Source organism: Halichoeres trimaculatus, unplaced genomic scaffold, assembly GCF_033239565.1.
Source record: "Halichoeres trimaculatus isolate MK-OKI-2021-1 unplaced genomic scaffold, fHalTri1.1 fHalTri1_scaffold_10, whole genome shotgun sequence".
Lineage (NCBI taxonomy): Eukaryota > Metazoa > Chordata > Actinopteri > Labriformes > Labridae > Halichoeres > Halichoeres trimaculatus.
The window spans coordinates 17803659-17819001 of NW_027437187.1; the positions used below are offsets into that span (position 1 = coordinate 17803659).

At 41.1% G+C, this 15343-nt stretch overlaps 1 protein-coding gene across 2 annotated transcripts in view; it reads left to right on the top strand.

The window, feature by feature from the left end:
• The window catches only part of tead4 (TEA domain transcription factor 4), a 49925-nt gene that overhangs the window by 29903 nt on the left and 4679 nt on the right, over nt 1–15343 (top strand). The window contains exons 3-10 of one of the 2 annotated variants that reach the window (XM_074678535.1): nt 1634–1698; nt 3569–3640; nt 5136–5270; nt 5649–5692; nt 5975–6036; nt 6217–6347; nt 7292–7465; nt 13973–14113. In XM_074678535.1, the coding sequence (XP_074534636.1) occupies nt 1634–1698; nt 3569–3640; nt 5136–5270; nt 5649–5692; nt 5975–6036; nt 6217–6347; nt 7292–7465; nt 13973–14113 (824 nt within the window). The remainder of the gene's footprint in view (nt 1–1633; nt 1699–3568; nt 3641–5135; nt 5271–5648; nt 5693–5974; nt 6037–6216; nt 6348–7291; nt 7466–13972; nt 14114–15343) is intronic. The other variant, XM_074678536.1, reaches the window with a different exon arrangement.

The following is a 15343-nucleotide window of genomic DNA, read 5'->3' on the forward strand; positions in this document are numbered from 1 at the left end:
CTACCACTGTGGACTGTTTACCTGTAATACTATCATTCCTGTGAGGTTATCTTTTTTTGCTTGGATTTATATTTCTTAACTTTTGGCGCTAACATCAACCTCTGTTTGGGATGAAGAAAGAAAGTAAAGTAAAGCATAAAAGACTGAAACACATACTGTGAGAAAATATTGAATGTATCCATGTCATGCATCTGCAGTCAGAGCAAATTGTGGTCCATGACAACTTAAAAGTAAAAGAAAAATGCATGAATTTTCTATTTGAGATTGATTTGGAGTCAGGAGGGTGAGTGTGTTGCTTTGTTTAACATATTATATTACACAGGCTCCGAGGGACTTATTGTTACGGCAAATACACACACCTCAGTGTTTGAATATTTGTGGTTTATTGATTTATCCTCGTCAAAATTAAAGCACACAACACATTATCCTCATATTTTGCAGGCTTATTCACCTTTATTTGCTTGTTCTTACAATCTTAGCCGTCAAAGCACAGCTTTAGTTGTGGAGATGAGGGTGAGAAGGGCCACATGACCATTGCCCTCTGCTGTAACAGGAGACTCTGAGGGGTGGGGGGGCGAACAAGCCCAAGATTTACTGCAGGCGTAAAGGCATATTCCATAAACATTGACATACACACCAGCTGCCTGGCTGCCCCACTAGACTGGGCCCCCTCTTTGGTCAGTGGTCTGCGTGCTCCACGTCTGCCCCGAGTCCGGTCTGAGGATCGCATGCAGCGTCCACCTGCTCTGCCAATGTGACCTGTCTGTCAGCAGCAAACACACACACACACACAAACTTGATGCAGAGATATGAGCTTGCTGTACACTCAGAGGGTCAAGCTGACACTGATGCACGTCTCACACACACTGTTGTTTACACTTGGTCGTACACTGACACATGCAGTTTTCAGCGGCGGCACTCAGGACAAGCGTCACTCCAGCTTTACTCACGTGCGTTTGCATCTATCCTTACACGCAGGCTCTGACAAATACAAACACACTGAGACATGAATGCAGACATATTCCAGGAAGCAAATTAAGCTAATTAAACAGTGACCTCAGCACTTAGGCATGTGTTTGATTAGGTGCACAGAAATACACGATGCATAAACAAGTTTCTCATTCCACCCTCTCATACTTGTTTTAGCCCTGAATGCAGAGCAGGCAAACTGATGATGAGTTAATAGTTAGCTCCGTCAACATTTTAATTCCTCCAAACCTCAAACTTGCTCCCTGTTAGCTCCTCACTTTCTGTTCAAATAAACTTTGGATAACCTCAAAGTTTTTTATAAAATCAACAATACATTAATAGAATCCCTTAAAAATTAGATCAAACTACCAAAATGTATCATAAATCTGGGTGTTTTGATGTTTTTGTCTGTATAAAGACATTCTCGGGCCAAATAAACAGTGAACAGCTATTGTAAGCTATCTGAATCGCTATAAAGACATGTTTATATTGTGCGTGTGTGTAGGTTTGCAATGCATCAGTACCAGACAGCCCCAAGTGTATCCCTTGAGTTCCTTTTCCTTTCCAAACTCAAATCAAATTCTGATCTGAAATGTGGCTAAGATCAAATTCAGGATCTACTTTGAGTCTGACTAAAATGATGTTATTTTATCTTTCCTAACAGGACGAAATGAGTTGATTGCACGATACATCAAGCTGCGCACGGGGAAGACGCGGACGAGGAAGCAGGTAAGTTCTCTGGAAACTGCCATCTAAAGCAACCCCTATTTTTGGACCCCATAAGAAAGTCCTCTCCTGCTGAGTGATGTCCCCAACACTCTGGGTTCCCCCCCTGCCCGACTCCTCTCTGCCTGATACGTAGATATCTGGACATGACAATTGATTGAGGGCCAGGGCCCAATGCACAGATGCTATAGGATCATGTGTCGGTGTTGTTTCTTCAGCACCTCGTGGATCTGGGGCTTGTTAGACAGGGAAAGACGCCGGGAATATGTTGATCTGGACTGGAGACTGAGGAGGGACGGGCAGGGGATTTGGAACCCTATCCTCACTACGGTATTTGATATGGAGGGGCTGATGTATGGGCAGTGATGGATGTGCAGAGAGAACGTACCCGCTAAGTCATCTGGCAGAGTCAAAGTGGGAATGAGAAGAGATGAGTGGAGACGAGAGGAGGGGGGAAGTGGGGATCTGAGATGGATTGTGGGACAGGTCAGAGGGGTAGGGGGACACCTGCTGGTCCAATAAGAGGAAACTTGTAGACTGCTGTGTTGCTGTACTGTTTCTTTGAAATGTCTTACATTGATGGAAAAAGTACAAACAGAAGAGCAAAGCCATAGTTTTAAAGAGATACACCACATGAAGAAGCTGCCTGAATACTAAAGGAAACATCCGCTATAAAAAGTCTTTTGTTTAGTCTTTAGATTTTTTGATCAGCATTAAGGTTTTTCTCCCTGTTATACTCCATCGAACATATTGAAGATTTATATCTTATGGCAGTAATTTGTACCACAGGGAGAGGATCCTTCTATGTGACTTACAGCAGCAACACAAATAGTCTGTGAAATACTCATAGGGTCAGTGAAGACACCAGAAAAAAACACATCTTTTTTACAGAGCACATTATAAAACAACAAATGTTAAAGTAAAGGGTCGGCGTAGGCAGTTAGCACATGAGATACACATGTATTATTGAAGAAATATTGCTTTACAAAGCATGATATGCAATGAAGAAAAAGGAGCAATAACACTGTGACAACTGAAATGATGAAATCGAAGCGATAAGAAATAGGAAATGATGTTAACCCCCTACAATGGAGTGCAAGTAAAAGGAAATCATGCAGATTATGCAGATGTTGCAGAGCTTATTTTACAGTCTGACGCTGATTCTTTAAAAAAAAAAGAAAAAAAAGAAAATCCTCATCTGTAAAAATGTTGAACACCAACCTCCTGTCTTGTTTAGATTCAGTCATGCACAAACCTCTAAAAAAAGAAACTGTAAAGTATGTAAGGCTTGCAGTCTTATTAGAAGTTTTAACAAATCTTTTTTATATCTTTTTCAACCAACTCTACAACTCTGCACTGTGACTTTTATGCTTATACATTAAGATCTGTTTTAACCTTCTGTCTTTTTTAATTTAATTTAGTTTTGTTTTATTGTATCTTATTCATTTTATCTGCTTTTTAATAAAATTTTAATTGTTTTCTTTTGATGTGTCCTCTGTAAACACTTTGAATTGCCTTGCTGAAATGTGCTAAATAAATAAACTTGCCTTGCCTTGCAGCCTATTTTTGAATATGCTATAGGCCTGAGTTGCTAAATAGCTATTTTTTCATTCATACACAGCTACAACACACCTGTCAAGTGTTTAAAGCGTTAAACATAAAATTGCCCAATTAGCTCCGTGACAGCCACCATTATTGGTTTTTAAAACATCTCTTCACAAACAAATGGGTGATATCACAGAGACAAATACATCATTGTTGGAATAGAGCATCAGCTTTAACCACTTGGCTCAATAAGAGCTATTTTACCTGGAAACATGACAAATATATTCAACACTTCCCTCTGCTATCTCTTATACTGTTTGTATCTCAGGTATCCAGTCACATCCAGGTCCTCGCCCGACGGAAGGCCAGAGAGATCCAGGTGAAGCTGAAGGTACGCTACGTGAGTCAACTTTTCTTTGCCTTCTCACATTCATTCTCCACTTTATTCAAGTTTTGCAAGTTATCAATGCAACTGATGGGAAAAATAGACTTTTCATCGGTATGTGCATTAAATATGATGTGGATTTAACTTAAGCAGTGAATGGAAATCTCTCTGAGCCTGACTACTACGGCACAGGTTTTGCTTACAGCTTCTGTTCTGAGCACGTAGGTAGAAAAAATCCAACTAATTAAAGGTATGATCATAATTACAACTATGTTTCAATTTTATCTGTTTTTTTAGATTGAATTGTGGAAATATTTGTGGATTTTAATCAGACCATAGTGGCTGCATTTATAATTCTACTCCATTGAGAAGCCGCAGATGGAAGGCGAGCACATTATTTCCTTTGTGTTATTCCCTGTTATAATGAAGTTTCTGTTTTGTCAAAGGTATTTTAGCATCCATGGCCTCTGCACTGCCATGTATTCACATTCCATTAACACAAAGGCACTAACAATTGGCTATTTTAATTTCACCGTCTAATTGATGCTGGTTTTAAATTGGAAGCTGACACATTTTGATGAAATGTGAACATATTTCATGGAGCCCGAGGCTTATGGGGCATATGATTATGAACAAGATGAACCAAATGCAATAGTCAGGAAACAAATTAATCCCTGCATTATTCCTTGCAGGTGTTATATTTAATAAGTGCCTTAATAAAAGTTTTCCTGTGAAGTTTGCTGAGAGCTAACACATCCCTGTCCCCTCAGTACTTTCTCAGTTTACATTTCTCATCCACATACGCCCGCACACTTTCAGGACTCTCCCTCACCTTGGACGGCAGCCACGAGGATTCAGCTGGCAGGGCCCAGCATCGGTCACAGGGTTGGCCCCTGTGACAGGCTCTTTTAAATACGTCTTTGGTGTAACTGAGCTCCCTGCCACATGTACCCCCCATATTTCAGCTATGCCCTTGTGTTAGTCAGTTCTGGGAAGAATGCACCCTGTGGCCTTGCCCATTAGGGCTGGGCGGCAAGTGCTTGTAGTCCTCTGTGGCTTGGAAACTGCTGAAAGAGGGGATTGAAAAACAAGAGCTGTATCACTTTACAGAATAACACACTGGAGATAATTTTATGTCTATCCAGCCAGTTAGATTTGTAAAATTGCATTAGCAATTAGCAATTTTGATACAATTGTCATCGCATTAGCATATCACCCTGTATCCTGACTTGACTTCTAGTTTGACCTCCAACAGAAGCCGCATGTCATCACCGGTCTGCTCCTGCCAAAGCAATAAACTTAACTCTTGACCCAAAGGTCCTTGACTGTAATATCAGCTTCTCCTCAGCACTCCTCCTGGCAGGGGCTCACCCATGATGCAAGCTGGCCTTATCCCTTCACTTCCCATGTTAGGGCTCTGCTTACTGCTGAAGTAGGGCACAGACTTAAAAGGAGTCTGATGATTTCTTTCCCTTTGCATGACTGTTTGCCTCACGCTTCCTCTGCACAGGACCAGGCTGCCAAAGACAAGGCTCTGCAGAGTATGGCCACCATGTCCTCAGCTCAGATCATCTCACCCACCGCTTTCCAGAACAAGATGGCTCTCCAGGGCCTTTCAAGGCCAGCCTACCCCACGACTGGTGGGGTGAGTTCCTCACCTGTGTTCCTTACACAATGAGAATCCGATAAGCAGGCCAAGCTTTGCCTGGTCTTTTGACCAAATAACCTGTGATAGTGTCTAACTCACAGAGATACACTCAGGGGAAACCATATTACTACATTTAGATTTACCCAGCACTTGTCTTCAATGAAATGATTGCATTTTTATAAAAGAATGCAGATCCCTAGGTGCGAGGTGTTGGTTTTGGCTTGTGGCTGTTGCTACTCTGAAAACTGTAAATTTCATGTGTTTGATTTTGAATGTGTTAGATTTATGAATCCATGGTTTGGATACAAAGCCAATTTTTCTGTCAGAGGCATAAGACATGTATTTATACCATTTTTAACAAATTTCTTCCTCCAGTTCTGGCACGGGGCCCTTCCGGGACAGCCTGGCAGCCATGAAGAGTGAGTAACCGTCTTTTCTTCTCTGCATTGGTCAGTCGTTTCTCATGTGATCAGTTTAAAAAACATCTTATAAATTTCAGTCAGGAACTGAATCTCAGAGCAAATTAATACATATCAAAGCAATTATATGGAAAAGTCCTCAGCTGTCTGACTTTCTGTGCACTGCTCTGCCTCCCGGCGTCTTTGAGGGTCAGACGGTCCAATTAGTACGTGAGGAGGGGTCATGGGGCCGAGAAGGTGCATAACATGCCTCTCCCTCTCTTGCCTGTCTCCTCTCCGCAGCATTAAGCCCTTCTCCCAGCAGAGTTACGCCATGCAAGCGTCTGGCCCGACCCCCATAACAGGTGGGTGCCCCCCCTTGCTGTGTTGACAGAGGGCTGTCATGCCAGCAAAGTGATGAGAATACCCAGCTCGTGATGAAGAGCTCAGAGAAATAGCCGCTGTATCGCTGCATTTTCTTTTAATGTTTCTACATTGTCACTATCAAACCACAGATTTACACACTCTCTTGCCTCTTGTTGCAGGTTATGAAAGCACAGTGGGGCTGCAGATGTCTCCAGGTGCCCCTCCTTGGCAGGGGAGAAGTATTGCCAGCCCCAAATTGAGAATGCTGGAGTTCTCCGCCTTCTTGGAGCAACCTCAGGACCCAGAGACTGTAAGCAGACAAGCCAGGAGATAACTTTGTCTTATCATGAGTCCATGAAGAAATGAACTCATGATATCATGTCTTTTAATCTTCATTTAGACAGGCTTTACTCTTTACACGCAGGGTTGGATCTTTAAGAGAGTTGTGGTCACCAAAGACACTAGTATTGGACAAAGACAAAAAAAGAAGGAAGACTTTCAATGCTGGAAAAATGGACAATGAATTACAAAATTAAGATACAAACTTCATGAGAGTTGCAGTACACCAAAATTCACCTCAAATTCATAAAGATAATGGTTTGATTTTCATCTTTTTCTGACTATTTCATACATTAATCTTACCTGAAACAATTCAGAGGTCTTTAAATAAATATACACACAGAGATTGTGTCAGCTTTTGGGAGCACAAAATCAATCAAGCACAATTTTTATTTAAAAAAATTCTTTTTCAGAGTTCTTCGTCTGTTTTTTTAGAAATAAGTTTTTGGCCCAAACTATAGTTAAACATCTTTTTGAAGCAAAAGGGAACCTAGTAAAAAACATATATTTTTAACAAACACTTTACCTTTATTTACCTATTTTTCATTAAGAAATGTTTCTGTTTTTTAATGAAATAATTGTTCATGCACAATGAACTTTGAACTCTTATGAAGTAAAATCCCCCTGTAAAAAAAAAACACTTCAAACTCAGTGTTGTTTCTCAGCATATATTAATGATTTAATGTAAGAGACGGATATTCTGCAGTGACAAATGGCCACATAAGTTTGACACAGTTGTGACTGCGTTTAGTGGAAAGAAAAGGGTGTGAACATTGAACGGATCTGATTCAGTGTAACAGCGGGCCCACTGTGACAGATGCTAACAGCACCTGGTGTTATTGGCACTTTATCAAACTTGACACTTGTCGGTCTTCAGCCCTGTTCATCTCCTGATATGCGCTCCTATCCCTGCAGTTCAACAAGCACCTGTTTGTGCACATTGGCCAGTCCAACCCCAGCTACAGCGACCCCTACCTGGAGTCTGTGGACATCCGACAGATCTATGACAAGTTCCCCGAGAAGAAAGGAGGCCTGAAGGAGCTGTTTGACAAAGGGCCACACAATGCCTTCTTTCTCGTCAAGTTCTGGGTAACACACATTTTACAGCGTTAATATTAAGACCAAGTCAGTTTGTATCAGTTTCTTTTTGCATTCTTATAAAGCAGCAAGTAAATTATTAATTTCAGTTTAACCCAGTGCAAATCTCAGTTAAATACCACTGTTTGTATTATACAGCACCTGTTGGATATCAAAGGCCTAGAAGTGAAAACTGTTTAGATAGCTTTAGCATCGGAGTTAAAGGAGCTTAAGCGCGAGTTCAAGCTAGTCTGAATGGACAGCCATCACTCCTATGAAGTAAATGCTTCACAGCAGGCATCAGGCATGGGTGGACTTGCATGTGTGTGTGTGTGAGTGTGTGTGTGTGCAACAGCAGCCTTGGAGAGAGTGGCAGGCCTGATCTTTCACGAGGGGAAATATGAACCCAAGCACCTGTTTCTGTGCCATTAGACTGAGTCCAACCCTTATGCCCCCTCCTCATACTTATTTTTAGATAAGCTCCCCCAAAACACACATACACATACAACTGTACACACCCCCAGTCCCCCATCTCTCTCACACACACAAAGAGATAAAAGAGTAAAGCATGATGACAGGAACTAAGGATGAATGAGATAAAGAAGAATGAGTGATACAAGTGGGGAAAAATGTGTATGTTGAAGTGAACAGCCTGAAAGATGCGTGAAAAAAATGGTGGACAAGGGAGGCAGAGATTGAAGTGAAATTGGGGGGTTAAGGTGGACACACCTACTTTGCATCAGCTGATCTGGTCACCTTGCTTTCCCCCTCACAAGACCTTTGGTATTTAAACCTTGTACAACATGTACACACTGTAAAACCCACTCGTCTTTACCTCAGGCCCCTCCCACAACTGTAGCACATACAGAGTCACACACTCAAAAAACACATAATAACCTTTGATAATCCTGGTTACTCATTCAGAAGTTTCACTAATCTGTGTTATATTTGTGACAGAAAACAAATTAAACCTCATTCTTGCCCTGGCATAGTTTGAGTTTTTGAAGCTCCTACTTGCATAAGAATGTTTGGTGTTACAGCTCAGAGATTTTACCGTAATGCCTGGAAGTTATGAGCACCTGATGAATAAGTGATAGTTTTCACAAGTAGCCATAGCCGTGTAGCTATAAAGAGAAGTTAAAACATCAACAGTGGAAACTACAAAGCCATAGTTATCACTGTAGTTGGCCAAAACAGAACATGTTTTTTACACACCCACGATTAACTAGCAGTTAACAAATACACACTTTCTTCATTAAGGTGCCACTGGTCCAAATGGTTTCAAGTTTTATGAAAAGTAATATATATGAATAATGTCTTAACACAAGAAACTGGTATTTTTTCTTTTCTACTCTTTAAAAGCAACAGGTGCCTTTTTTGTCTTAAATATCTTGAATTCAGACTTTATTTCTGGACCTTTCAGTGGATGTGGCTCATATTCACAGACTATAAAACACGGAAGTGGTCTCCACAATGTCACACATATGTTCCTGATACAGTGAAATGTCACTTTTGATATGACGCCAGCTTTGAGGTTTCTCTCTGACAGCTATAGGGTGCCCCTCGGTCACATGGGCTGAGCTGTGTCTCTGATTGGACAAACAAACATCTTCTAAACATTTCTTCTAAACCACAGAGTAAGAAAAAAGTCACTCACCCTACAGTTAGCGGTTAGCAAAATTAGTGTTTTAGGGGCCGTTTACACAACAGTGGTTTTAGGGTGAAATGCGAAATTTTTGTTGTGTTTCAGCCTCGCGTTTACACGGAAACTGCGTTTCAGCCAACCTAAAACGCAAACTTTTAAAAATGGCTGAGTGGGATTTTTCTGAAACGCTGCCGACATCTTTGCTGTATAAACAGTAAACTGGCGTTTTCAGTAGAAATGCTGACTTCACACTCCGCAAGAGCACATACAACAGGACAACAGTACCCAGTCCCCCAGCGTTTCTGTGTAAACGCAGATTGTTTTCACTGCGTTTTAGCGTTTTTAGATGAAACTTTGTTGTGTAAACGGGGCCTTGGACCCAAGCCATTTTTTTTAACCAGGCTGTAAATGTGTTTTTTAATGCCGTAAAAGTCTTTTTTTGGCTGGGGGTGTATGCAACTTCCTGTCTTTCTGCAGCCAGCCTCAAGTGGGTTCTTCATGAACAGCAACTTTTAGCACTTCTGCATAGGCTTCATTTTATAAACCGGTTGTTGCCCTTTGCTCACAAGACTATTTTTTAAACCAAAAATAAGACATAAACACTTGCTTATATTTCAGTTTTTGTTGTGTGCAAATGAACATTGGAAACTTTCATCTATGAGAGGCAAAGAATGATGTGAGGACAAAAAACTTTGAAATAGTGGGCAAGCTAATGGATCTATAATACTAGCAAGAAGTTACATCATATTCTCCCTCATTTACTCTGATCAGTCAGATTAAATCTGACCTTACTGGTTTAACATTCTCAGTCTATTTGGTCCAAATCCTGTAAAATATTTTCTTTTAGACTGAGGGAGTCTGATGGCCTTGCCCTGGTGTGTATTTAGTAGATTATGACACCAGCATTCATTGAACAGATTTTTCTTCAGTCTCTATTCTACTTAAATAAAATGTCACTTTTCACACCACATTGCATCTATCACATATTTTGAGCCTTAATAAAAAAGGGGTGTGTTAGAGTCATGAGAGGTTGAGAGTGTGACTAAGGTTAGGCATGTCTGTCATGTTCTTTGGCTACAACAATGTTCCTGCTTCATACTAAGGAGACACTGCATTAACCATTGCATGCAAGGTGACAGAAACACACCAACAGGTCCAGAATGGCTTTACTCCTGTGGTGAACAATCTGGAGTTAAAAAAGCCAATTATTTCTACCACACTAAATAATGTCTTCAAACTATCAGCATCACCATACGATGGCCGTCACACTGATCCACTTTGTTGAAAATGTCACACACACAGAGGCCACTCAGACTTGAAAGCAGATTTATAGTATAGTTTTAAGTGTTGTGCATCTGAGAGCCAAAGACCATGAATGTCAAGTTCAAAGTGCCGCCACTGAAACTAAAGCCACCGCATGTATGTATGACATTACCCCTCTCACATGTTTGACTGCCACATTATTTATTGTGGAGAGATAAAAGACACTGTGGAGTGACACCATTTTGGAAGTCGTCTTCTCTGGTCCTTGGCAAGAGCAGCTGGCCTGCGTGGCATTTGATTCATAGGGTGAAGAGGGGGAAGGAGGGGGAAGTCGCCTCAGTGTAAATCATAAAGAAAAATAAAGCAAGACAGCAATAAAGAGCAGGAGGTAGAAATAGAGACACTGCAGCGTGAACAAGAGATAGAGATGGCAGGAGAAACGGTGGGTGGTACGTACAACAAATCACATGGAAATATTACACCGTCTTGATTCATGTCAGAGCCCAGGAGAGCCAACAGTTATGACATGAGCAGGTCCCCGCTGGAGGAAAACAAGCTCATAATATTGTCCCCTCTTGGTCCTTTCATCTCATCATATCCCAAGGGGGTCCTCCAATTCTCAAGGCATCCATGACAAAACGCAGAAATTCAACAAAACAGCTGCAAACCAAAACCAAGAAAAGATGCTCCTGGTGGTGAAAGGAGTGAAATGAAATCCTCAACACATTTGAAAGCACGATAACTGTATTTACGCCGTCATAAAAGACCAGAAGAGCCAAGATGATGTTGCAGGTCATGACTCGAGGGTGTGCTGAGGCTAAGGTTGGCATGGTGACGGTGACAGGCAGCAGGCCATCCTCCAAAGCTATGGCACTCCAGATTGAATTTCCAGCAAACCTCTATGTCGGCCGCTGGCTGCCCTGCACCTCTCCCCACCGTCCTCCTCAGCCCAAGGCGCCTGTGGCCCCGTCCTAACGGATTGTCTCACGCCTTTGAAGTGCAGGGGGAATCTGATTTTAGCCGCCTCTCCTAAATTGTTACACAGCCAGCCTGCCCACCATGATCTAATCAGCCAATTGCATGCTGCTGATTGTAATTGGATGAATTCCCTCGCAGGCTGTTAGGGAAGCAGGGAATGGTGGTTCGGGGAGGGTCACTAGGCCCCAGGGATGAAGACAAATAGAGGAATTACATGAGCAAAGGATGAAGATGAAGGGGGTGATGAAGAGATGAGAGGAGGCTGAGCGGTGTCTCAATGGCCCATTAGGAGACAAGAGCCTGACAGGGGAAAAGGTAAAACAGCCGAGCTGTCTGACTGACGAGACGGCACCTCAGTCTGATCCAAAATCTAATTACACCTGCCTCAGCTGAACTAGTCAAAGGATCAGAGACAGGTGAATCTGCATGAGGGATAAGAAACTTGGTGCTGTTTTGCCTTTGAATTAAACTTGATTTGCTCAACTTTTGACTCAGGAAGAAGTGAAGATGTCCACTTGGTTGTGGATTGTGGGAAAAGTGGGTTACCTTGGGATTAAAAGATAAAACTTGCTTTGGTTTCAGCAACTCATTACACTTAAATGGTGGCCATTTTCCTTGGATATCAGACAGTTTGTTTGTCAATGTTCTTCTGTGTTTAGAGTTTTTCCTAAGTGAGAAGAAACATATTGTTGCCTCTGTGAATATGGCCATGTCTGGGGTGGTGTTTGGCCTTACAACTTATCAGTTTCCTGCTTGATTCCAATCAACTTGTACCCACAAACTCTGCCACAAATCTGTGTGTTAGGATTGATAAACAGCCGACCTTTAAGGTTCATGTGGCCTCAATTGCTTGATCTTATTGATATGCCCTCCATAACATCAGGAGGATCAGATCCTACCTGACACAACAGGCCTCACAGCTTCTGGTACAGGCCCTTGTGGTTTCAGACATCAACTACTGCAACACCCTCTCAGCAGGCCTCCCTGTGTGTACTTTAAACCTCTGTAGATGATCCAGAATGCAGCAGCATTCTGGTCTTTAACCAGCCCAAAACAGCTTGTTACCCAGCTGTTAACCTCTCTTCCCTGGTTTCCAGCAGCAGCTCAAATCTAATTCAAAGCTCTTCTTCTGGCTTACAAAACATGGAAAAGAATGACTCCTGCCTACCGGGGTCCCTCTTCCAGGTCTACACTCCTTCTCGCCCACTACGCTCTGCTTGTGAAAGACGCCTGGTGCTCCCAGCCCAGCGCTGCTCCAAATCACTAGCCAGACTCTTCTCCTCTGTTCTGCCCAAATGGTGGAATGAATTACCTAACCCTATACAATCCGCAGAGTCCATTTCTACTTTTAAGAGATGTCTAGAGACTCATCTGTTCAGGGAACACTCAAGCACTTAATCTGACCGTTCTCCTCTTTGTCCTCAGGGGCAGAAGGAGTCAGAAGGTCTAAGACCCAGCTCTTAGTGAATTTTCAGCACTAATTACTGAATGTTGTTGACCATTGAAGTAGAAGATGTTGCAGCAATTGATTGTTGTTCATTGGTTAGATTATTTTACGTTATTCAAAAAAAGAAGGAAAGAAAGAAAGTTCTGGTACTTTAGTTAATTGTGAAAGCTGCTTAAAGTTGACATTAACTCGCCAATGCAAGAAAGCAACTGCTTCCTCTGTAAGATGGCTATGAGCTCACTCACGAGTTTTAAAGGAAATAATTATGGCGTGAGTTTCCAGCAACTTCTAAGCTTGCAATAATATTGTCTAGTACCAAGCAAAATGGTATTTTTTGTAATATTTTTACTGTTAACTAATTTGTCTAGTTGTTATTGTAATTATTATTATTATATGTTATTATTGTTAGTTGTTATTGCAATTTGTTTATGACCAGTCGCCCTGTCTCATTCCCACTGTTTAACTTCTGTTCAGTTACCAATAAGAGGGAGAGCAATCAGAGAAAAACTTTCAGATAATGTTATTTGATCTTACTTGCAACCTAAAAAAATAGTCGTTTTACAAGAAAGCATTTGAGCTCCAACTCTAAGCACGACATCAAACAAAAACATCTATGATAAAAGTTTGGTCCGTAGAAAAACAAACTTGAGACAATCCTGTAAAAGTGGGAGCTTACAAAAAAAAATCTCCCTCTTCAAATTGTAAAAATGGACTATCAGTGGAAACTTTTTATTTTCTTTACTCTCAGATTTTTCTTTGACTGGTTGTCTTCCACACAAAACCTACACGTACATGGATACACACAGTGATACACAGCATCTTGTGAATCTCAGGGCTGGATTTGACAGCGTTAAACTGGGTTAACAAGGATCTGCCATTGGATTCCTCTTGGCTTTACAGAGAATCACTCTGAAGGTTGGTTGAGACATAACACACTCACTGATGTCTTTGTCAGACTGACACACACATTCCTTGAGATCTGTATCTGTGGGCAGAACTAAATATTTATTAAAGATTATGGAGCTGGTTCTGTAGATCCTCCAGATTCTGGGTGATCTGTATGAACAGGGTGGTGTGTTTACTCTAACACACGTTTCCAGTCAAAGAGGGGAAGAAATACTCCTTTTCAGGTGTGTTTTAGGTGTGTATATTAATCCTGAACGTGTTATCTGTGTCTTATCTTTAGGCGGATCTCAGTGTAAACCTTCAGGATGACAGCAGCTTCTTCTATGGCGTTTCCAGTCAATATGAGAGCTCTGAGAACATGATTATCACCTCATCCACCAAAGTCTGCTCCTTTGGAAAGCAGGTGGTGGAGAAAGTAGAGGTAAGACATGGACAGATACATGAGGTGAAAGCTTCTGTGAGGAGTTTCTGTTGGTTATGAAATGGACTGATACTAGGAGTGATGCTTTTTTATGACCCACAAAGGCAATTTAGATAACGCAATTACATTGAAGGGACGAAAAACATTCTCTGCTTTCACCACAGCATGCCACGCTGCATTGATGCTATAAATTGTGGTGAAGAATCCCTGACCAATGATTGAGTGCATAAAAGTATAAACTTTTCAGAAGTTTGACGTTTTTGTTTATGAAATCCTTTTTTGATTCTTTTGAGTAAAACTTGTAATTAATGAAGATACTGGATTTCTGATTTTAATGACTTGTAAGCCAAAATCATCAAAATCAAAACAAAAACGTCCAACAATTTATGTTACGTGTCATGAGTTTACAGTTTAATTAAAATCACAAAAAACCTTTCCCTAGTATTCTGACTTTTTGAGCTGCCCCTTTTTTCATGTTTGACTGTTGAAGAAATCAAGGTGATGATAAAACACTAGTTGATGCACAAGTATGGGACAAAAATAGCAAAGAGATGAGCAGCATTGACTTGTCCTCATGGGGCACCAAAATAATGGACACAACAGAAGGTTGACTGGGGCTATAAAATAAGCTTTTCCCCCCACATCAACTTGTGAATCATAGTGTGCATGTACTTTTATCAGTTCATGTTTTGGTTTAATTCAAAGTGAAATACTAACTTCTAAAACAAAACCAACTTTATTGAAAGTTTAGAAGTTGTTGTTTTGTCCAATTCTCATAGTTTTCAAAAACTAAAAAGGGCAGATTCTTCACGATGCAGAAAGTCCATTTCAGTAATCAGCAGCCTCTTATATAGTGAATTCATCTCCTACTTGGGGTCGTATTTTTACCAGCTAAAGCAGGGGCATATCCCCATTTTGAGGCATTTTGTAAACACAAGTCTTCTTAATAGAAGGCATAGTGACTGATCATAATGCAATATGTCTTTTTTGCTTGTGAATGCAGAAAAAAACAGTCGTGTGGCTTTTGAAATACAGATTTTACAATTATCAGCCATGAACTGTATACACTTTGTGGTCACAAGAAGCTTGCATCACTGATTGCTTAATGAATGTGTGATATTTCAACATAAAGAGGTCATGACCACGTCAAAAACCACTACTATCACTCTGAGGAGTGAATAACTGCTGCTGGCAGGGAGGGATTCCAGTCAGTTACCACTGATCTGTGGT